The 23,609-nt window shown below is 51.9% G+C and overlaps 1 protein-coding gene across 7 annotated transcripts in view; it reads right to left on the bottom strand.

Moving 5' to 3' along the window:
* Positions 1-23,609, bottom strand: part of unc80 (unc-80 homolog (C. elegans)) — a 277,657-nt gene that overhangs the window by 159,275 nt on the left and 94,773 nt on the right. For all 7 annotated transcript variants that reach the window (XM_072578775.1, XM_072578771.1, XM_072578772.1 and 4 more), the window contains 3 exons: positions 22,561-22,724; positions 21,022-21,120; positions 12,263-12,471 (listed from right to left, as the gene is read on the bottom strand). In XM_072578775.1, the coding sequence (XP_072434876.1) occupies positions 12,263-12,471; positions 21,022-21,120; positions 22,561-22,724 (472 nt within the window). The remainder of the gene's footprint in view (positions 1-12,262; positions 12,472-21,021; positions 21,121-22,560; positions 22,725-23,609) is intronic.

The raw sequence follows: 23,609 nt of genomic DNA on the forward strand, positions 1-23,609 counted from the left end.
GGGCAGGGGCCCGGTGTGGGAACATGCGCAGGGACCCATTGTGGGATCGGGGGCAGGGGACCAGTGTGGGAACAAGGGCAGGGACCTAGTGTGGGAACGGGGGCAGGGGCCTGGTGTGGGAACGGGGGCAGTGGGCCAGGTATGGGAACAGGTGCAGGGACCAGGTGTGGGAATGGGAGCAGGGGCCTAGTGTGTGAACACAGGCAGTGGACTGGTGTGGGAATGGGGGCAGGGGCCCAGCGTGGGAATGGGGGCAGGGGCCAGATGTGAGAATAGGGGCACGGGCCCCAGTGTGGGAACAGGGGCACGGTGTGGGAACAGGGGCAGTAGACCAGTGTGGGAAAAGGTGTAGGGGTCCAGTGTGGGAACAGGGGCAGGGGATCGGCGTGGGGACAGGGGCTGCGGGCCAGGGTGGGAACAGGCGCAGCGGCCCGGTGTGGGGATGAGGACAGCGGACCAGTGTGGGAACAGGGTCAGGGGACAGGTGTGGGAACAGGGGGAGGGGCCAGGTGTGGGAACGGTGACAGGGGCCCAGTATAGGAATGGGGACAGGGGCCCAGTGTAGGAATGGGGATAGGGGACCTGTCTGGGAACGGGGGCAGGGGACCAGTGTGGGAATGGGGGCAGGGGTGCCAGTGTGGGAACGGAGGGCAGGGGACCAGTGTGGGAACAGTGGCAGCAGCCGATTGTGGGAATGGCAGCAGGCGCCCTGTATGGAATGGGGGCAGGGGACTGGTGTGGGAACAGGGGCAGGGGCCCGGTGTGGGAACATGCGCAGGGACCCATTGTGGGATCGGGGGCAGGGGACCAGTGTGGGAACAAGGGCAGGGACCTAGTGTGGGAACGGGGGCAGGGGCCTGGTGTGGGAACGGGGGCAGGGGCCTGGTGTGGGAACGGGGGCAGGGGCCCGGTGTGGGAACGGGGGCAGGGGCCCGGTGTGGGAACAGGGGCAGGGGACTGGTGTGGGAACAAGGGCACAGTGTGGGAACAGGGGCACGATGTGGGAACGGGGGCAGGGGCCGGTGTGGGAACGGGGGCAGGGGCCTGGTGTGGGAATGGGAGCAGGGGCCCGGTGTGGGAACGGGGTCAGGGGCCCGGTGTGGGAACAGGGGCAGGGGCCCGGTGTGGGAACATGCGCAGGGACCCATTGTGGGATCGGGGGCAGGGGACCAGTGTGGGAACAAGGGCAGGGACCTAGTGTGGAAACGGGGGCAGGGGCCTGGTGTGGGAACGGGGGCAGGGGCCTGGTGTGGGACCAGGGGCAGGGGACTGGTGTGGGAACAAGGGCACAGTGTGGGAACAGGGGCACGATGTGGGAACAAGGGCAGGGGACCAGTGTGGGAACAGGGGCAGGGGCCGGTGTGGGAACAGGGGCAGGGCCCCAGTGTGGGAACGGGGGAAGGGGACCAGTGTGGGAACAGGGACAGTGGTCTATGTGGGAACGGGGGCAGGGGCGCAGGTGTGGGAATGGGAGCAGGGACCTAGTGTGGTAAGACAGGCAGTGGACTGGGAATGGGGGCAGAGGCCCAGTGTGTGAATGGGGGCAGGGGACTGGTGTGTGAATAGGGCCAGGGTCCCGGTGTGGAAACGGGTGCAGGGGCCCAGTGTTGGAACAGGGGGCAGGGGCCCAGTGTAGGAATGGGGGCAGGGGCCCAGTGTTGAAACAGGGCAGGGGCCAGGTGTGGAACAGGGGCAGGGGCCCGGTGTAGGAACAGGGGCAGGAGATGAGAGTGGGAACTGGGGCAGGGGCCTGGTGTGGGAACGGGGGCAGGGGACCAGTGACAGGGGCCTGGTGTGGGAACGGGAACAGGGGCCTAGTGTGGGAACAGGGACAGTGGTCCGGTATGGGAATGGGGGCAGGGGCCTGAGGTGGAAAAAGGGACAGGGGCCCAGAGTGGGAATGGGGGCAGGGGCCCGGTGTGGGAACGGGGGCAGGGGCCCGGTGTGGGGACGGGGGCAGGGGCCCGGTGTGGAAATGAGAGCTGGGGCCCAGTGTGGGAACGGGGATAGAGGCCCAGTGTGGGAACAGGGTCAGGGGCCCGGTGTGGGAACGGGGACAGGGGCCCAGTGTGGGAACGAGGCTAGTGGCCTGGTGTGGGATCAAGGGCAGCAGCCTGGTGTGGGAACAGGAGCAGGGTCCCATTGTGGGAACGAGGACAGGGTCCCAATGTGGGAATGGGGGTAGAGGCCCTGTGTGGGAATATGGGCAGCAGCCTAGTGTGGGAATGGGGGGGGCGGGGAAACGGTGTGGGAATGGGGGACAAGTGACACGGTGTTGGAACAGGGGCAGGGCCCCGGTGTGGGAATGGGAGCAGGGCCTAGTGTGGGAACACAGTCAGTGGACTGGTGTGGGAATGGGTGCAGGAGCCCAGTGTGGGAATGGGGGCAGGGATCCGGTGTGGGAATAGGGGCAGGGGCCCGATGTGGGAACAGGGGCAGGGGCCCGGTGTGGCAACGGGGGCAGGGGCGCCAGTGCGGGAACTGGGCTAGTGGCCTGGTGTAGGATCAAGGGCAACAGCCTGGTGCAGGATCAGGGGCAGCAGCCTGGTGTAGGAATAGGGGCAGGGGCCCGATGTGGGTACGGGGGCAGGGGCCCGGTGTGGAAATGGGAGCTGGGGCCCAGTGTGGGAACGGGGATAGAGGCCTAGTGTGGGAACAGGGTCAGGGGCCCGGTGTGGGAACGGGGACAGCGGCCCAGTGTGGGAACGAGGCTAGTGGCCTGGTGTGGGATCAAGGGCAGCAGCCTGGTGTGGGAACAGGAGCAGGGTCCCATTGTGGGAACGGGGAAATGGTCCCAATGTGGGAATATGGGCAGCAGTCTAGTGTGGGAATGGGGGGGCGGGAAAACGGTGTGGGAATGGGGGACAAGTGCCATGGTGTTGGAATAGGGGCAGGGGGCCAGTGTGGAAATGGGGGCAGGGGTCTGGTGTTGGAACAGGGGCAGGGGCCCAGTGTGGGAACGGGGGCAGGGGCGCCAGTGCGGGAACTGGACTAGTGGCCTGGTGTGGGATCAAGGGCAACAGCATGGTGTGGGAACGGGGACAAGGGCCCAGCATGGGAACGGGGACAGGGGCCCAGCATGGGAATGGGGACAGGGGTCCAGTGTGGGAATGGGGGCAGGGGCCCGGTGTGGGAACGGGGACATGGGCCCGGTGTGGAAATGGGAGCTGGGGCCCAGTGTGGGAACGGGGATAGAGGCCCAGTGTGGGAACGGGGATAGAGGCCCAGTGTGGGAACAGGGTCAGGGGCCCGGTGTGGGAACGGGGACAGGGGCCCGGTGTGGGAACGAGGCTAGTGGCCTGGTTTGGGATCAAGGGCAGCAGCCTGGTGTGGGAACAGGAGCAGGGGCCCGGTGTGGGAACAGGGACAGGGGCCCAGCATGGGAATGGGGACAGGGACCCAGTGTGGGAATGGGGACAGGGGCCCGGTGTGGGATCAGGGGCAGGGACCCATTGTGGGATCGGGGGCAGGGGACCAGTGTGGGAACAAAGACAGGGACCTAGTGTGGGAACAGGGGCAGGGGCCCGGTGTGGGAACGGGGGCAGGGGCCCGGTGTGGGAACGGGGGCAGGGGCCCGGTGTGGGAACGGGGGCAGGGGCCCGGTGTGGGAACGGGGGCAGGGGCCGGTGTGGGAACGGGGGCAGGGGCCCGGTGTGGGAACGGGGGCAGGGGCCGGTGTGGGAACGGGGGCAGGGGCCCGGTGTGGGAACGAGGGCAGGGGCCTGGTGTGGAAATGGGAGCTGGGGCCCAGTGTGCGAACAGGTTCAGGGGCCCGGTGTGGGAACGGGGTCAGGGGCCCGGTGTGGAAACGGGGACAGGGGCCCAGTATGAGAACGAGGCTAGTGGCCTGGTGTGGGAACAGGAGCAGGGTCCCATTGTGGGAACGGGGACAGGGTCCCAATGTGGGAATGGGGGTAGGGGCCCTGTGTGGGAATATGGGCAGCAGCCTAGTGTGTGAATGGGGGGGGGGGGCGGGGAAACGGTGTGGGAATGGGGGACAAGTGCCACAGGGGACAAAGTGCCATTGTGGGATCGGGGGCAGGGGACCAGTGTGGGAACAAGGGCAGGGGCCCGGAGTGGGAATGAGAGCAGGGGCCTAGTGTGGGAACACAGGCAGTGGACTGGTATGGGAATCGGTGTAGGAGCCCAGTGTGGGAATGGGGGCAGGGATCCGGTGTGGGAACGGGCCAGGGGCCCGATGTGGGAACGGGGGCAGGGACCCAGGTTTGGGACCGGGGGCAGGGGCCCGGTGTGGGAACAGGGACAGGGGCCCAGTGTGGGAACAGGGACAGGGGCCCAGTGTGGGAACGGGGGCAGGGGCCCAGTGTGGGAATGGGGAGTGGGGCCCGGAATGGGAATAGGGGCAGGGGCCCCAGTGTAGGAATGGGGGCTGGGGTCCGGTGTAGGAACAGGGGCAGGGGACCCGTTTGGGAACAGGGGCAGGGGCTCAGCGTGGGAACAGGGCTAGTGACCTGGTGTGGAATCAAGGGCAGCAGCCTGGTGTGGGAACAGGGGCAGGGTCCCGTTGTGGGAACGGGGACAGAGTCCCAGTGTGGGAATGGGGGGTAGGGGTCCTATGTGGGAATATGGGCAGCAGCCTAGTGTGGGAATGGGTGCGGGGGCCCGTTGTGGGAATGGGGGAGAAGTGCCACGGTGTTGGAACAGGGGCAGGGGCCCAGTGTGGGAACGGGGGCAGGGGCACCAGTGCGGGAACTGGGCTAGTGGCCTCGTGTGGGATCAAGGGCAACAGCATGGTGTGGGAACAAGGGCAGGATCCCAGTGTGGGAACGGGGACAAGGGCCCAGTGTGGGAACAGGGACAGGGGCTCAGCACGGGAATGGGGACAGGGGCTCAGTGTGGGAATGGGACAGAGGCCCAGTGTGGAAACATGGGCAGGGGCCCGGTGTGGGAACGGGGCAGGGGCCCAGTTTGGGAACAGGGGCAGGGGCCCGGTGTGGGAACAGGGGCAGGGGACCAGTGTGGGAACAGGGGCAGGGGCCCGGCGTGGGAACAGGGGCGGGGGCCCGGCGTGAGAACAGGGGCAGTGGGCCAGTGTGGGAACAGGGGCAGCGGGCCAGTGTGGGAACAGGGGCAGCGAGCCAGTGTGGGAATGACGGCAGGGGCCCAGTGTGGGAACAGGGTCAGGGGACAGGTGTGGGAACAGGGGGAGGGGCCAGGTGTGGGAACGGTGACAGGGGCCCAGTATAGGAATGGGGACAGGGGCCCAGTGTAGGAACGGGGATAGGGGACCTGTCTGGGAACGGGGGCAGGGGACCAGTGTGGGAACAGGGGCAGGGGACCAGTGTGGGAACAGGGGCATGGGCGCCAGTGCGGGAACTGGGCTAGTGGCCTGGTGTGGGATCAAGGGCAACAGCCTGGTGTGGGAACAAGGGCAGGATCCCAGTGTTGGAACGGGGACAGGGGCCCAGTGTGGGAACAGGGATAGGGGCCCAGCATGGGAATGAGGACAACGGCCCATTGTGGGCACGATGTGCGAACAGGGGCAGTGGACCAGTGTGGGAAAAGTGGTAGGGGTACGGTGTGGGAACAGGGGCATGGTGTGGGAACAGGGGCACGGTGTGGGAACAGTGGCACGATGTGGGAACAGGGGCAAGGGACCAGTATGGGAACATGGGCAGGGACCCGGAGTGGGAACAGTGGCAGGAGCCCGGTGTGGGAATGAGGACAATGGCCCAGTGTGGGAATGACGGCAGGAGCCCAGTGTGGTAACAGTGACAGTGGCCCGGTGTGGGAACAGGGGGAGGGGCCCAGTGTGGGAACGGGACAGGGGACCAGTGTGGGAACGGGGGCAGGAGCCCGGTGTGGGAATGACGGCAGGGGCCTGGTGTGGGAACAGGGGCAGGGGACCGGTGTGGGAACAAGGGCAGGGGCCTGGTGTGGGAACGGGGGCAGGGGCCTGGTGTGGGAAAGGGGGCAGGGGACCGGTGTGGGAATGACGGCAAGGGCCCAGTGTGGGAACAGGGGCAGGGGCCAGGTGTAGGAACAGGGGCAGGGGCCAGGTGTAGTAACAGGGGCAGGGGACCAGTGTGGGAACAAGGGCAGGGGCCTGGTGTGGGAAAGGGGGCAGGGGACCGGTGTGGGAACAGGGGCAATGGGCCAGTGTGGGAATGGGGGCAGCGGCCCGGTGTGGGAATGGGGGCAGTGGCCCAGTGTGGGAATGACGGCAGGGGCCCAGTATGGGAACCGGGGCAGGGGCCAGGTTTGGGAACAGGTGCAGGGGCCAGGTGTGCGAATGGGAGCAGAGTCCGAGTGTGAGAACACAGGCAGTGGACTGGTGTGGGAATGGGGGCAGGGGCCCAGTGTGGGAATGGGGGCAGGGGTCAGGTGTGGGAATAGGGGCAGGGGCCCCAGTGTGGGAACATGGGCATGGTGTGGGAACAGGGGCAGTGGACCAGTGTGGGAAAAGGGGTAGGGGTCCGGTGTGGAAACATGGGCAGGGGCCCAGTGTGGGAACAGGGGCAGGGGCCCAGTTTGGGAACAGGGGCAGGGAACCAGTGTGGGAACAGTGGCAGTGGCGCGGTGTGGGAACAGGGGCAGGGGCCCGGTGTGGGAACAGGGGCAGGGGACCAGTGTGGGAACAGGGGCATGGGCCCAGCGTGGGAACAGGGGCGGGGGCCCGGCGTGAGAACAGGGGCAGCGGGCCAGTGTGGGAATGAGGACAGCAGCCCAGTGTGGGAATGACGGCAGGGGCCCAGTGTGGGAACAGGGTCAGGGGACAGGTGTGGGAACAGGGGGAGGGGCCAGGTGTGGGAACAGGGTCAGGGGACAGGTGTGGGAACAGGGGCAGCGGGCCAGGGTGGGAACAGGCGCAGCGGCCCGGTGTGGGGATGAGGACAGCGGACCAGTGTGGGAACAGGGTCAGGGGACAGGTGTGGGAACAGGGGGAGGGGCCAGGTGTGGGAACGGTGACAGGGGCCCAGTCTAGGAATGGGGACAGGGGCCCAGTGTAGGAATGGGGATAGGGGACCTGTCTGGGAACGGGGGCAGGGGACCAGTGTGGGAATGGGGGCAGGGGCGCCAGTGCGGGAACTGGGCTAGTGGCCTGGTGTGGGATCAAGGGCAACAGCCTGGTGTGGGAACAAGGGCAGGATCCCAGTGTTGGAACGGGGACAGGGGCCCAGTGTGGGAACAGGGATAGGGGCCCAGCATGGGAATGAGGACAACGGTCCATTGTGGGCACGATGTGGGAACAGGGGCAGTGGACCAGTGTGGGAAAAGGGGTAGGGGTACGGTGTGGGAACAGGGGCATGGTGTGGGAACAGGGGCACGATGTGGGAACAGGGGCAAGGGACCAGTATGGGAACATGGGCAGGGACCCGGAGTGGGAACAGTGGCAGGAGCCCGGTGTGGGAATGAGGACAATGGCCCAGTGTGGGAATGACGGCAGGAGCCCAGTGTGGGAACAGTGACAGGGGCTCGGTGTGGGAACAGGGGGAGGGGCCCAGTGTGGGAACGGGACAGGGGACCAGTGTGGGAACAGGGGCAGGGGACCAGTGTGGGAACGGGGGCAGTGGCCCAGTGTGGGAATGACGGCAAGGGCCCAGTGTGGGAACGGGGGCAGGGGCCAGGTGTAGGAACAGGGGCAGGGGCCAGGTGTAGTAACAGGGGCAGGGGACCAGTGTGGGAACAAGGGCAGGGGCCTGGTGTGGGAAAGGGGGCAGGGGACCGGTGTGGGAACAGGGGCAATGGGCCAGTGTGGGAATGGGGGCAGCGGCCCGGTGTGGGAACGGGGGCAGCGGCCCAGTGTGGGAATGACGGCAGGGGCCCAGTATGGGAACCGGGGCAGGGGCCAGGTATGGGAACAGGTGCAGGGGCCAGGTGTGGGAATGGGAGCAGAGTCCGAGTGTGAGAACACAGGCAGTGGACTGGTGTGGGAATGGGGGCAGGGGCCCAGTGTGGGAATGGGGGCAGGGGTCAGGTGTGGGAATAGGGGCAGGGGCCCCAGTGTGGGAACATGGGCATGGTGTGGGAACAGGGGCAGTGGACCAGTGTGGGAAAAGGGGTAGGGGTCCGGTGTGGGAATAGGGGCAGGGGACCGGCGTGGGGACAGGGGCAGGGACACGGTGTGGGAACAGGGGCAGGGGCCCAGTGTGGGAACAGGGGCAGGGGCCCAGTGTGGGAACAGGGGCAGGGGCCCAGTGTGGGAACAGGGGCAAGGGCCAGGTGTGGGAATGGGCGCAGGGGCCTAGTGTGGGAACAGGGGGACAGTGTGGGAACAGGGGCAGTGGACCAGTGTGGGAACAGAGGCAGGGGTCCGTTGTGGGAACAGGGGCATGGTGCGGGAACAGTGGCACAGTGTGGGAACAGGGGCATGGTGTGGGAACAGGGGCACGGTGTGGGAACAGGGGCACGGTGTGGGAACAGGGGCAAGGGACCAGTGTGGGAACATGGGCAGGGACCCGGAGTGGGAACAGTGGCAGGGGCCTGGTGTGGGAACAGGGGCAGGGGACCGGTGTGGGAACAGTGGCAGGGGCCCGGTGTGGAAATGAGGACAATGGCCCAGTGTGGGAATGACGGCAGGAGCCCAGTGTGGGAACAGTGGCAGGGGCCCGGTGTGGGAACAGGGGCAGGGGCCCAGTGTGGGAACAGGGGCAGGGGCCCAGTGTGGGAACAGGGGCAGGGACCAGGTGTGGGAATGGGCGCAGGGGCCTAGTGTGGGAACAGGGGCATGATGTGGGAACAGGGGCAAGGGACCAGTATGGGAACATGGGCAGGGACCCGGAGTGGGAACAGTGGCAGGAGCCCGGTGTGGGAATGAGGACAATGGCCCAGTGTGGGAATGACGGCAGGAGCCCAGTGTGGGAACAGTGACAGGGGCCCGGTGTGGGAACAGGGGCAGGGGACCAGTGTGGGAACGGGGGCAGGAGCCCGGTGTGGGAATGACGGCAGGGGCCTGGTGTGGGAACAGGGGCAGGGACCAGGTGTGGGAACAGGGGCAGCGGCCCAGTGTGGGAATGACGGCAGGGGCCTAGTGTGGGAACAGGGGCAGGGACCAGGTGTGGGAACAGGGGCAGCGGCCCAGTGTGGGAATGACGGCAGGGGCCTAGTGTGGGAACAGGGGCAGTGGACCAGTGTGGGAACAGAGGCACGGTGCGGGAACAGGGGCACGGTGTGGGAACAAGGGCAGGGGATCAGTGTGGGAACAGGGGCAGGGGCCAGTATGGGAACAGGGGCAGGGGCCCGGTGTGGGAACGGGGCAGGGGCCCGGTTTGGGAACAGGGGCAGGGAACCAGTGTGGGAATAGTGGCCGGGGCCCGGTGTGGGAACAGGGGCAGCGGGCCAGTGTGGGAACAGAGGCACGGTGCGGGAACAGGGGCACGGTGTGGGAACAAGGGCAGGGGATCAGTGTGGGAACAGGGGCAGGGGCCAGTATGGGAACAGGGGCAGGGGCCCGGTGTGGGAACATGGGCAGGGGCCCGGTGTGGGAACGGGGCAGGGGCCCGGTTTGGGAACGGGGCAGGGAACCAGTGTGGGAATAGTGGCAGGGGCCCGGTGTGGGAACAGGGGCAGGGGCTCGGTGTGGGAACGGGGGCAGGGGCTCAGTGTGGGAACAGGCGCAGGGGCCCGGTGTGCGAACGGGGGCAGGGGCCCAGTGTGGGAATGGGGGCAGGGGCCCAGTGTGGGAACGGGGGCAGGATCTCACGCGGGAACAGGGGCAGGGGCCCGGTGTGCGAATGGGGCAGTGGCTCAGTGTGGGAACAGGGGCTGGGGTCTGGTGCAGGAACAGGGGCAGTGGCCCGGTGTGTGAACGGGGCAGGGGCCTGGTGTTGGAACAGGGACAGGGGTCTGATATGCGAACAGGGGCAGTAGCCTAGTGTGGACCCTGATGGCAGCCAGTGGACAACCACATGGAGAACCCCAGCGCTAGTTTGCTGTAGATTGACTTGGAGATTGACTGCGATGTTTGTCTTTTTAACTTTGCTTCTTGCTTTTCTGACCTATGATTATACTGTGTATGGCTGTAATGCAATTTTGTTTTCCACTTCTCCACTCTGTAACTAAGAATTGCACCTAGGTACTCTGGACCTGAGATGGCGCCATGTGTTGGTAACATTGTTACACTGTAACTCATCTTATAACAAGAGAAGCTGTACCAAGGTACCTTTGTACCTAAGATGGCGCGGTTAGTGGTGACGTATAAACTTTTCACTTTACCCACTTGAGTATATGTGACAATAAAGCAAATTATATTCTATTCCACAGTTATCCTAAGCAAGATGGAGATGATGGAATATTAATAACATCACCGGACTAGTAATTCAGATTACTCTGGGAATTAGGGTTCAAATCCCACCCTGACACCCAAGGGGACTTTAATTTGATTAACAAATGTGGAGTTATACAGCTCATCTCATCTCGTAATGGCAAGCATGACAACGGTCATCAATTTTTGTAAAGATGCCTTGCATAGACAGATATCCATCAGGAGTTTGATCCATATTTGACTTGATTAAAAACAGAAATGATGTCAGCACAGAGTAATTAGCTGATTAGCAGGTAGTGGGTAATTTGTTTTGTTCGCTTTAAGGCTGTAGTAAAGATAGGTAAGAATTCCAGCTACTCCTCTTTTTTAACAAAGGAACCTTAAAAACGTAATTAATTTTCTACTCTGTGCAAGTTTAGGGTAAGACTATTTTGACTAAAGTTATGGCAGGGGAGCTCAGTCCTGTGCGTCACACAGCCTGCAGTAAGTGGGATTTCTAAGATATTTGTGCTAGTCTGGATGATCACATCAGCAAGAAATACCATCAACCTGACCAGCTTCAGTGCTGGGTTTTGGAAGTTGAGTGTTGGTTGTTGATATAGCAGTGCATCTATAAGGCTGAGAATTATGTGGGATAACACATTTCCAGATACATGTGATCACAGTGCACAGCTTAAGAAAGTGCAATCAGAGAAGAATGGGTGATGACTACAAGAAGGGTGGTAGGCAAGTCAGAAAAATAGAGGCCTATATTCTAAATGAGGAAAGAGTTTTGAAATCTGAGGCACAAGGGACTTGGGAGATTTAATTCAGGATTTTCTGAAGTTTAACATGCAGGTTCAGTAGGACATTAGGACAACAAATGCTATGTTAGCGTTCGTTTGAAGAAGGCTAGAATACAACAGCAGAGATGTATTGCTGAGGCTGTATAAGGCTCTAGTCAGACTGCACATGGAATATCGTGAGCAGTGTCTGGCCCGTATCTAAAGAAAGATATGATGGTCTTGGAGGGGGTCCAGAAGAGGTTTACAAGAATGATTCTGGAAATGAAGGGCCTGTCATGTGAGGAGCAATTGAGAACTCTGGGTCTATACTTGCTGGAATTTAGAAGGATTAGAAGGAAGCTCATTGAAACTTGCAGCATACCAAGAGGTCCGGATAGAGTAGATGTGAGGAAGATCCACTAGTAGGAGAGACTGGGAACTGAGGTTACAGCCTCAGAGGGAAAGGTTGACCCTTTAGAACTGAGATGAAGAGAAATTTCTTTAGCCAGAGGGTGAGTAAGCTGTGAAACACATTGTTACAGAAGGCTGTGGAAGCCAAGTCATTTAGTGTGTTTAAGACAGAGATAGGTTCAATCTTGAGTAGTAAGGGGATCAAAAATTACAGGGAGAAGGCAGGAGAATGGGTTTGAGAAACATGTCAGCCATGATCGAATGGTGGAACAGACTCTATCGGAGGCATGTCCTAATTCTGCTGCTATATTTTGTGGTCCCAGCACTGACCCCTGCAGAACTCCACTAATCATCAGCAGCCATCCTGAAAAAGCCTCCCTTATCACCACACTCTGCCTTTTGCCAGTCAGACAATCCTCGATCCAAGTCAGTATGCTTCCTCGAACACCATGGACTCTTATCTTATTTAGCAGCCAGGGCCTTCTGCAATTTCAAATCAATCATGTCCACTGGCTCTCCTTTGTCTAGCGGCTCATTACCTCCTCAAAGAATCAGAACAGGTGTTGTCAGGCATGACCTCCCCTTGCTGACTCTGCCTTATTTTACCATGCACTCTCAAATATTCTGCAATCTCATCCTTACCATTCTGTGATTCTGTAATACATTTAATGCACAGGAACGGTGTTTGCTTTGTTTGAAACTGGTCTTTTATTACAAACTTTCGTATGGCTGAATTTTAATATCATGAACTATTTTTCTCCCAACCAATATTGATGACTTATGCTTTATACACTTAGAGCAATATGAGCCTTGTCCCATTGTATACCTGTCACCATGTGTCTGAGAGCCACTGAGAACTTACCTAAGGGAAGTTTGAGTTTTTTTCTCAGAGAAATTCTTCTAGACCGTGACCGTGAGCGTCTGTCTGTGGTGGTTCCAGAATGAGCGGTTGTGCATTCAGAGGTGTCTTGCTCAGATTGGCTGCTTGTGTCGCTCGCAGCACTTTGAGATTTAAACATTTTGCGCCAAAAGTCTTTTCGACCCAAAAGAGCTCCTGGAATTTGTTCTTCACTGCATTAATTTTTTAAAAAAAGCATAGACAATAGTCTATTAGCAAATGATCCATCAACATCACTACATTTAATATCATGCAAGAGGTCAGTCCATTTAAATGGTAGAACCTTTTGCTTCACCAAAGTGCATTGCATGCAAACAACTCAATCATGGAAAATACTTTGATTTATGATAGCTCAAGGACTTAGTTTGATCGACCTCAGAATTGATCACAGAGATACAGGCTGAATGTGCTGCTAAGTGATTACTCTCTTCAAGAGTTAGACCAGGGTGGCATGGTGTCTCAGTGGTTAGCACTGCTGCCTCACAGCATCAGGGACCCAGGTTTGATTCCAGCCTCAGGTGACTGTGTGGAGTTTGCACATTCTCCCCATGTCTGCGTGGGTTTCTTCCGGGTGCTCCAGTTTCCTCCCACAGTCCAAAGATGTGCAGGCCAGTTGAATTGGCCATGATAAATTGCCCATGGTGTTATGTGTATTAATTAGAGGGAAATAGGTCTGGGTGGGTTACTCTTTGGAGGGTCGGTGTGGACTTGTTGGGCTGAAGGGCCTGTTTCCACACTGTAGGGAACCCAATCTCACTTAAGTTAGCTGGGACTACTTAAAAGAAGCAAATGCTTTAGCTCCTGTTGGAATGTTTTAAAGAGAACCCAAAAAGCAGGAAAAACCATGGAAAATCTGGAGTCACTACTCAGTCACATTGCCTAATATTTCTTCTCATGACTCTACCATTTCTCCAAGCACCTTAAGAGTTAGCTTTAAAACATTAGTAACATTTATTCTTAATGCTATTCTTTGAAATCTTTTATGCTCATACCAAAAGTTACAATGAACAAGATGCTGAAATATGAGATTATGATGCTACAAAGAAATGAGATATTTTAAGAACCATTGGAAGTTAGATAGTGGAAATAAATTTCAGGTGAGTGAGGGTTGGTAGACTCTGAAAAAATAACTGACCAGGAAAGACAGGAGGAAAAATAGAAAGAGCTTTATTTTCTGAAAGAGCATGTATCTGCTGCAGAAAAGGAAGATACTGGTCATCAAGATAGACAAACAATTTTCATGCAGCTTTGATCCAAAGCTGGTTCTTCACCTTTGTGTTAGGCTTCCAAAGCAGCAAGTGTAAAAGGATAATTCAAATTTGAAGAGAAATTTAACAGATCAAATGCTTTCAGCACTTTTTGTTGGTTATTGGGGGAGGCAGGGATGTGAAGTTAAGACCACAATCTGATTAGCCATGGTCTGCAGGGGCTGAATGGCCTTCTCTTGCTTATAATTCATGATTTCTGACTTAATTTTACAGAGCAACGTTGTCTGAAGTTCAGTGGGAGCCAAAAAATGAATTATTTGTTATTAACAAATGAGTTGTTATGCTTGTTTTTTTAAAAAATTCATCTGGTTGGGAGAGCATTAATGATTAGTTATTTGATGTAATACAATATATGAATTTAATTAGATATTTATTCTTCATGTGAAGGTGAACATCTAGGAAACTGTGATCATTGCATTGTTAGATTTAAGCTTGGTGTGGTAAATAATGCCACTGATCACTTAAGTTAGTATCTTATTTGTATGTATGAAAGAACATGGGGAATGCATGTTGATGTATACTATAATGCAATAGTAACAATAAAAAAGAAAGTTACATTTCTTTATATCAATAATCAAGGAGGTCTTCAATTTGTCTAAGACATAATGGAGGATTCAAACTAATAGACTAAACAAGGGGTTTGCAGAGGAATTGATCTAAAAATAAATATTTTGCTAATTATAATAGATACAAGTATAGCTGAGGAATGAGTGAGTTCAACATAAAACAATTGTAATAGTAACAGCAACATTATTGTTTAGTTATGGCAAAGATCAACAAATAAAATTTGCATTGTTTCTTTAACTTTTTAACCACGTTTTTAGGTATGAACATAAAAATATGAGCTGTATAGGTGCATTCCATCAGTTTTCTTTCCTAATGTATCTCATTCGATTCCTTAAATTACATACCAGCTGTATTCAGAGTCATAGAGTCATAGTCATAGTCATACAGCAAGGAAACAGACCTTTTAGACCAACCAGTCCATGCTGAACATAATTCCAACCTAGTCCCACCTCCTGGCCCATATCCCTCCAAAACATTCCTAATCATACACTTGTCCAAATATCTTTTAAATGTTGTAATTATACCCACATCCACCACTTCTTTGGGATGTTCATTCCACACATGAACCATCCTCAGAGTAATTTGTTCTATAACAATGTATTACAGGTAGAAGGCATGGCTTCAGACCTCCAGGTGAAGTCTACAGACTTTACAGTACCTGTCATAGACAGGTTGCTGGCAAAGTGTACTTCAACAGTTATAGTCATATTTAAATAGTTATTAGAGTCGTGGACTCATATACAACATAGAAATAGGCCTTTTGGCCCACCATATTGACACCAACCAACAAACAGCAAACACACTAATCCCATTTACCTGCACTTAGTTCATAGCCTGACATTTTAAGTGTTCATCCAGATGCTTCTTAAATGCTGTGAGGCTACCATCCTCTGCCATCCTCTCAGGCAGCACATTCCCATGTATCTACCACCCATTGGGTAAAATGATATTTTCTCAGATCTTTTCTAAACCATGGTCCCCTCACCTTAACCTTGTGCCCTCTGGTCGTAGACAAGCATGCCATGGGAAGAGATTCTCACGATCTACTCTGTCTATGCCTTTCATAACTTTGTCCACCTCAATCAGATACCCCCTCAACCTCCTCTGCCCTAAGGAAAACAAACCCAGACCATGCACTCTCTCCTAATTACGGAGACTTCTCAAGCCAGGCAACATCCTTCTGACAGTGTGGCAAACAGAACAGCACTCAGTATTTCATCAGTTGCCGAACCAGTGTTTCATAAATTTGTAACAAGATATCCTTGCTTCTGTATTCCATATACCTGCTAACGAAAACAAACATCCCAAAAGCCATCTTCACTATCCTGTCTACCTGTGCTGACACTTTCAGGGATCTACAGACTCGTACAGCAAAGTCCTTTTGTTCCTCAGTACACTGCTCACTGTGCCAATCCTTCCCTTATTAGACCTCTCAAAATGCATCATCTCACACTTATCAGGATTACGTTTCATCTGCCCTTGCTATACCAAATTTACCAGCTGATCGATATTAGGCTGTAATCTGACACCATCCTCCTCACTATCAGCAACACCCCAATTTTCACATATTATTAAGTCAAACCAAACATTATTACATGAGTGATCATTTACCTCAACAACCATGCTTTTTAAGCCAAATGCAAATATAAAAATAAAGCAAAACTTTTATTCAGATACAGTGCAGCATACATCTTGTACAAATCTCACTCCTGCAGATGTTATTGATATGGATATCACTAAACTAGAAAGAGTGGAAAAAAGATTTACTAGGATGCTACCTGGACTGAAAGGATTTTATTGAGCTATGTCTCTTGATTAAACTTAAAATATAAGCCATAAGTATTAATTTAACCTGGAGCAGTGTTTTGTAGAGGAAATTTTCTGTGTCTTAGATTGAAAGAAGCAAAAATGGCCTTTAGTGGAGTGATATGCTCTTCATGTCTGGTGCGGGGGTTCAGGGAGAGTTTACGAATTACTGAGGATTATATCTGCAATAAATGCCATTGGTTGCAAATCCTATCAGACCGAATGGATCGGTTGGAGAGGCAGTTAGAGGCAATGAAGAATTAACAAGACCAATGGGGTGTAATGGATGGCAGTTATAGGAAGGGGGAAAATCTCAGATACAGTCACATAGATGGTTTAACTCCCAGGAAAGGTAAGAGAGGCAGGCAGATAGTGCATGAGTCTTCTGTGGCTATCCCCATTTCAAATAAGTGTGCTATTTTGGAAAATGTAGGGGTTGATGGATTCTCAGGGGAATGTAGCATTAACAGTCAAGTTTCTGGTATTGAGACTGGCTCTAATGTAATGAGAGGTACATCGGGTTCCAAGCAATCAATTATGTGAGGGGACTCTCTAACCCAAGGTACAGACAGACATTTCTGTGGCCAGCAGTGAAAAATCAGAATGGTGTGTTGCTTCCCAGGTGCCAGGATAAAGGATGTCTCAGAGCGGGTGCAGAATGTTCTCAAGCGGGAGAAAGGCCAGCAGGAGGTCATTGTACACATTAAAACCAACGATATAGGAAGGGAAAAGTTTGAGATTCTGAAGGGAGATTACAGACAGTTAGGTAGGAATTTAAAAAGAAGGTCCTCAAGAATAGTAATATCTGGATTACTCCCAGTGCTACGAGCTAGTGAGGGCAGGAATAGGAGGATAGAGCAGATGAATGCATGGCTGAGGAGCTGGTGTATGGGAGAAGGATTCACATTTTTGGATCATTTGAATCTCTTTTTGGGTAGAAGTGACCTATACAAGAAGGACAGATTGTACCTAAATTGGAAGGGAAATAATATACTGGCAGGGAGATTTGCTAGAGCTGCTTGGGAAGATCTAAACCAGTAAGTTTGTGGGGAACCCATGGAGATAGTGAGGAAAGATTTCAATCTGAGACTGGTACAGTTGAGAGCAAAGGTGAGTCAAACAGTTAGGGTAGGCAGGGACAAAGCAGAGTACAAGGTCAGACTGATAAACTGCCTTTATTTCAATGCAAGAGGCCTAACAGGGAAGGCAGATGAACTCAGGGCATGGTTAGGAACATGGGACTGGGATATCATAGCAATTACAGAAACATGGCTCAGGGATGGCCAGGACTGGCAGCTTAATGTTCCAGGATACAAATGCTATAGGAAGGATAGAAAGGGAGGGAAGACAAGAGGGGGAGTGATGTTTTTGATAAGGGATAGCATTATAACTGTACTGAGGGAGGATATGTCTGGGAATATCTCTCTACCCTGAAGGCTCCCTGCCTCATTCTTTATGAAGAGCTTTTGCCCGAAATGTTGATCTTCCTGCTCCTCAGATGCTGCCTGACCTGTTGTGCTTTTCCAGCACCACTCTAACCATGCTTGGAAATATGTCCAGGGAAGTTATTTGGGTGGAACTGAGAAATAAGAAAGGGATAATCACCTTATTGGGATTGTATTATAGACCCCCTAATAGTCAGAGGGAAATTCAGAAAGAAATTTGTAAGGGGATTTCAAATATCTGTAGGAATAATAGGGTGGTTATGGTAGGGGATTTTAACTTTCCAAACATAGACTGGGACTGCCATAGTGTTAATGGTTTAGATGGAGAGGAATTTGTTAAATGTGTACAAGAAAATATTTTGATTCAATATGTGGATGTACCTACCTAGAGTAGGTGCAAAACTTGACCTATTCTTGGGAAATAAGGCAGGGCAGGTGACTGAGGTGTCAATGGGGAAGCACTTTGGGGGCAGCGACCATAATTCTATTAGGTTTAAAATAGTGATGGAAAAGGCTGGACCAGATCTAAAAGTTGAAGTTCTAAATTGGAGAAAGGCCAATTTTGACAGTATTAGGCAAGAACTTTTAGGCAGCACGGTGGCACAGTGGTTAGCACTGCTGCCTCACAGCACCAGAGACCCGGGTTCACTTCCCGCCTCAGGTGACTGACTGTGTGGAGTTTGCACCTTCTCCCCGTGTCTGCGTGGGTTTCCTCCGACAGTCCAAAGATGTGCAGGTCAGGTGAATTGGCCACGCTAAATTGCCCGTAGTGTTAGGTAAGGGGTAAATGTAGGGGTATGGGTGGGTTGCGCTTCGGCGGGTCGGTGTGGACTTGTTGGGCCAAAGGGCCTGTTTCCACACTGTAATGTAATCTAATCTAAAAAAAAGCTGATTGGATGCAGATGTTCGCAGGTAAAGGGACAGCTAGAAAATGGGAAGCCTTCAGAAATGAGATAATGAAAGTCCAGAGAAAGTATATTCCTGTTAGGGTGAAAGGAAAGGCTGGTAGGTATAGGGAATGCTGAATAACTAAAGAAATTGAGGTTTTGGTTAGAAGGAAGTATATGTCTGGTATAGACAGGATAGATCGAGTGAATCCTTAGAAGAGTATAAAGGAAGTTGGAGTATACTTAAGAAGGAAATCAGGAGGCAAAAAGGGGACATGAGATAGCTTTGGCAAATAGAGTTAAGGAGAATCCAAAGGGTTTTTACAAATACATAAGGACAAAAGGGTAACTAGGGAGAGAATAGGGCCCCTCAAAGATCAACAAGAAGGCCTGTGTGTGGAGCCGCAGGAGATGGGGGAGATACTAAATGAGTATTTTGCATCAGTATTTACTGTGGAAAACGACATGGCAGATATAGAACGTAGGGAAATAGTTGGTGACATCCTGAAAAATGTCCATATTATAGAGGAGGAAGTGCTGGATGTCTTGAAATGGCTAAAGGTGGATGAATCCCCAGGACCTGATAGGTGTACCCTAGAACTTTGTGGCAAGCTAGGGAAGTGATTGCTGGACTCCTTGCTGGGACATTTGCATTATCGATAGTCACAGGTGAGGTGCCGGAAGACTGGAGGTTGGCTAATGTGGTGCCACTATTTAAGAAAAGAGGTAAGGACAAACTAGGGAAGAATAGACGAGTGAGTTTGACATGGTGGGCAAGTTGTTGGAGGGAATCCTGAGGGTCAGGATGTACATTTATTTGGAAATGCAAGGACTGATCAGGGAGAGTCAACATGGCTTTGTGCGTGGGAAATCATGTCTCACAACATGATTGAGTTTTTTGAAGAAGTAACAAAGAGGCTTGATGAGGGCAGAGTGGTAGATGTGATCTATATGGACTTTAGTAAGGCGTTTGACAAGGTTCCCCATGGGAGACTGCTTAGCAAGGTTAGATCTCATGGAATACAGGAAGAACTAGCCATTTGGATACAGAACTGGATCAAAGGTAGAAGACAGAGGGTGGTGGTGGAGGGTTGTTTTCAGACTGGAGACCTGTGACCAGTGGAGTGCCACAAGGATCGGTGCTGGGTCCAATACTTTTCATCATTTGTATAAATGATTTGGATGTGAGCATAAGAGGTATAGTTAGTAAGTTTGCAGAGGAACACAAAATTGGAGGTGTAATGGACAGCGAGAAAGGTTAATTCAGATTACAACAGGATATTGATGAGATGGGCCAATAAACTGAGAAGTGGCAGATAGAGTTTAATTTAGATAAATGCAAGGTGCTGCATTTTGGGAAAGCAAACCAGAGCAGGACTTATACACTTAATGGTAAGGTCCTCGGGAGTGTTGCTGAACAAAGAGACCTTGGAGTAAAGGTTCATAGCTCCTTGAAAGTCGAGTCACAGGTAGATAGGATAGTGAGGAAGGCATTTTGTTTGCTTTCCTTTATCGGTCAAAGTATTGAGTACAGGAGTTGGGAGGTCATGTTGTGGCTGTACAGGACATTGGTTAGGCCACTGTTGGAGTATTGCATGCAATTCTGGTCTCCTTCCTATCGGAAAGATGTTGTGAAACTTGAAAGGGTTCAGAAAAAAATTTACAAGGATGTTGCCAGGGTTGGAGGATTTGAGCTATCAGGAGAACTTGAATAGGCTGGGGCTGTTTTCCCTGGAGCGTCGGAGGCTGAGGGATGACCTTATTGAGGTTTATAAAATCATGAGGGGCATGAATAGGATAAATAGTTAATGTTTTTTCCCTGAGGTGGGAGAGTCCAGAACGAGAGGGCATAGGTTTAGGGTGAGAGGGGAAAGATATAAAAGAAACCTAAGGGGCAACTTTTTCACTCAGAGGATGGTACGTGTATGGGATGAGCTGCCAGAGGAAGTGGTGGAGGCTAGTACAATTGCAACATTTAAAAGGTATCTGGAGGAGTATATGAATAGGAAGGGTTTGGAGGGATATGGGCCGTTTACTGGCAGGTGGGACTAGATTGTGTTGGGATATCTGGTTGGCATGGACGAGTTGGACCGAAGGGTCTGTTTCTGTGCTGTACATCTCTGTGACTTTATGACTCTGTAATTGAGTTATAAGGAGAGAGTGGATAGGCTGGGACATTTTTCTCTGGAGTGTAGGAGACTGAGGGGTGACCTTATAGAACTCTATATAATCAAGAGAGGCAAACATAAGTTAGAGAGCCAGCAGCTTTTCACCATTATAGGGAGCCTAAAACTAGAAGACATAGATTTAACGTAAGAGAGGAGAGACACAAGAGGGCCCAGAGGACCATTTTATTTCACACAGAAGGTGGTGAGTGTCTAGAATGGACTGCCAGAGGTAGTGGTGGAGGTGAGTATAATTTTGTCATGTAAGAAATATTTGGACAGGTACATGGATGGGATAAGTATGGAGCGATATGGACCAAATGCAGGCCAATGGAACTAGTTTAATTGTGAAAACTTGGTGGCATGAGCAAGTTGGGTCAAAGAGTCTGTCTCTATGCTGTTCACCTCGATGACCCGAGAGAAAATATGTGAAATAATAATGTTCTTTCACATGAAAAGAACAAAATTGGATATGAGCAAGCAATAAAGCATTAGAAATACCTGAAAGGAACATTCTACCTTTGGGATACTGCTCTGGTGTACGAAGTATAAGGAAAGAAATGTAAGCAAGTCAATATCACTCACTGCTCTGGAGTCTGAGGAGGACGACTGGAGACAAGACTTCGGCATTCATCTGGTGCCGCTGAGGCCTGAGCTTTATCAGTGCTTAATCCTCCTTCAACTCTGCAAATCGACCAAACTCAAAATTACCACACACAAATACAAACTGAGGGCATGATGTATTCGGACATTCAAAACCTATTCAGCACAATGTCACACAAAAGGTTACAACACAAAATCAGGGCCCATGGGGCTGGAAGCAATATATCAGCATGGATCACAGATCGATGGATACCTTACAGATACACGTGCCACGAGCACATTACTAGGTTGAAATCGTGGGGTACCACAAGGATCTCTGCTTGAGAAATTTATTGAGTTTTGTTTTGAGGTTGCCAGTAACAGTTCAGTAAGGAGGAACCAATGAATGTCATAGAAATAACTAATTTTGTTTGATTTATTATTTCACTGTACTTAGGTACATGTGAAAACGTTTTGTTTTGTGTGTTGTACAGGCAGATCATACCATACAAAGACACAAAGATTAAACAGAGTGAGGAACACAAAGTTACGGCTGCAAGGAAGGTGTAGAAAAAGCGAGATCAACATTAGATTTGAAATTTGAAATGTCCATTCAGAACTCTGATGGCAGTGGGGAAGAACCTGTTGATTTATGTGTTTAAGCTTTTGTATCTTCTGAGAAGGTGCTAATCAAGAGGTTAGACAAATATTAGGGGTCATGGAATTGAAGGTAATATGTTAGCACTAATTGAGGTTTGGTTAAGTTAGAACAAATCGATAATACTTGGATGGCAAGTTTTAGTTAGGACCCAGAAGAATTAGTGCTTGTGTTTCAAGCCATTGACAATCTTTGTCAATGAATTTAATAAGAAAATTGAACCAGAGTTTCTGCTGAGTTGCATAATACAACTTGTGAATGGACTCAAATGCACAATTCTGTGAGCAGCCAAGGGACACCAAGAGGAGAATAGGTAAAGGCTGCTTCTTATCTAATATCTAATATGCAATTACATTATTATGATGCCAATAATCAAGCACAAAGTAAAATTTGTAAAGTAATGGGTAATATTCTAATATTCTACTTCACTAATACTTATGATAATAAGACCAGAAGACATAGGAGCAGAAATTAGGCCATTCAGCCCATTGAGTCTCCTCCACCATTCAGGTGGCTGATGAAGGTGCAGTGCTCTGAAAGTTAGTGCTTCCAAATAAATCTGTTGGACTATAGCCTGGTGTTGTGTGATTTTTAACTTTGTACACCCCAGCCCAACACCAGCTACTCCACATGCTGATTTTAATGGGGCAGAGTAGCAGCAGAAAAAGTCTCTGGGAATTATGAAGTGCAATGATAATGTAACTCAGTTATACATGCAATGTCACTGTACTGATGCACAGCACCTCCTCTGCTTCTCTCTCACAAAAACAAGATGTTGTAAGAATTTGTTTCATTTTCCTCTTTAAAATATAATTGCATGATTAGTTAAAGAAGCACACAGTCATAAGAATATCAATCAAACTGAAGCCGTAACTATCACATACCTTTTGCTGACTGACACTTTTTTTTCTTCAGTTTCTTCAGGTTTCTTGCCTGGTGTTACCTTGTCTGCACTATCAAGGAGAGCACTTAGTGCCACCCTTCTAAAAACATTCCCATGGGCCTCTTTGATGAATTGAACAAGTTGACGAATGTCACAATATAGCCCCTGATAAACAAAAATAATCATATAACTGCTGTTTGTATCAGTGTATTAAAGATTAATAAATGCTAAGATGAGTTGATTGCACTTATTCTTTTGCCTTTTAAGTGCACTCTTGAAATTAAAGTCACTAAACCCCTGCAACGATCTCCCAAAGCTGAGCTGTTTTAACTATACTTGCATTTTGCCTCATGTTCTAATGACGATAGTTAGCAATTCCCTTCTGCAGGAAATAATTCTTCATCTAACATGCAGCATTATTGCGTTCTATGGACAACAAATAAAAAGCAAATAGTAGATGCTAAAAGTGAGGCATAAAATTGTGAGTTAAGTAGTAAGTGGCAATGACTGGACCCTAAATGATAATAGTACATGCTGCTGTTCTGATGGTAGATACAGCTGCTAAAGAGTGGCAATGGTAGAGAAAATGCATATTTGTGGTTATGATGAGAATCAAACTTTGTCTTACATGATGTCAAACTCCTCGAGATTTGTTGCAGCTGAACTAATTCTAGCAAGTGGAGAGTATTCCATCACATAGAGCATAGAACAATACAGTGCAGAACAGGCCCTTCAGTTCTCAATGTTGCACCGACCTGTGAGCTATTCTCAGCTCGTCCTCCTACGCTATCCCATCATCATCCATGTGCTTATCCAAGGATTGTTTAAATCTCCCTAATGTGGCTGAGTTAACTACATTGGCAGGCAGGGCATTCCACATCCTTACCACTCTCTGAGTAAAGAACCTGCCTCTGACATCTGTCTAAAATCTATCACCCCTCAATTTGTAGCTATGCCCCCTCGTACAAGCTGACATCATCATCCACTGTCTACCCTATCTAACCCTCTGATCATCTTGTATGTTTCTATCAAATCCCCTCTTAGCCTTCT

Source organism: Chiloscyllium punctatum, chromosome 10, assembly GCF_047496795.1.
Source record: "Chiloscyllium punctatum isolate Juve2018m chromosome 10, sChiPun1.3, whole genome shotgun sequence".
NCBI lineage: Eukaryota > Metazoa > Chordata > Chondrichthyes > Orectolobiformes > Hemiscylliidae > Chiloscyllium > Chiloscyllium punctatum.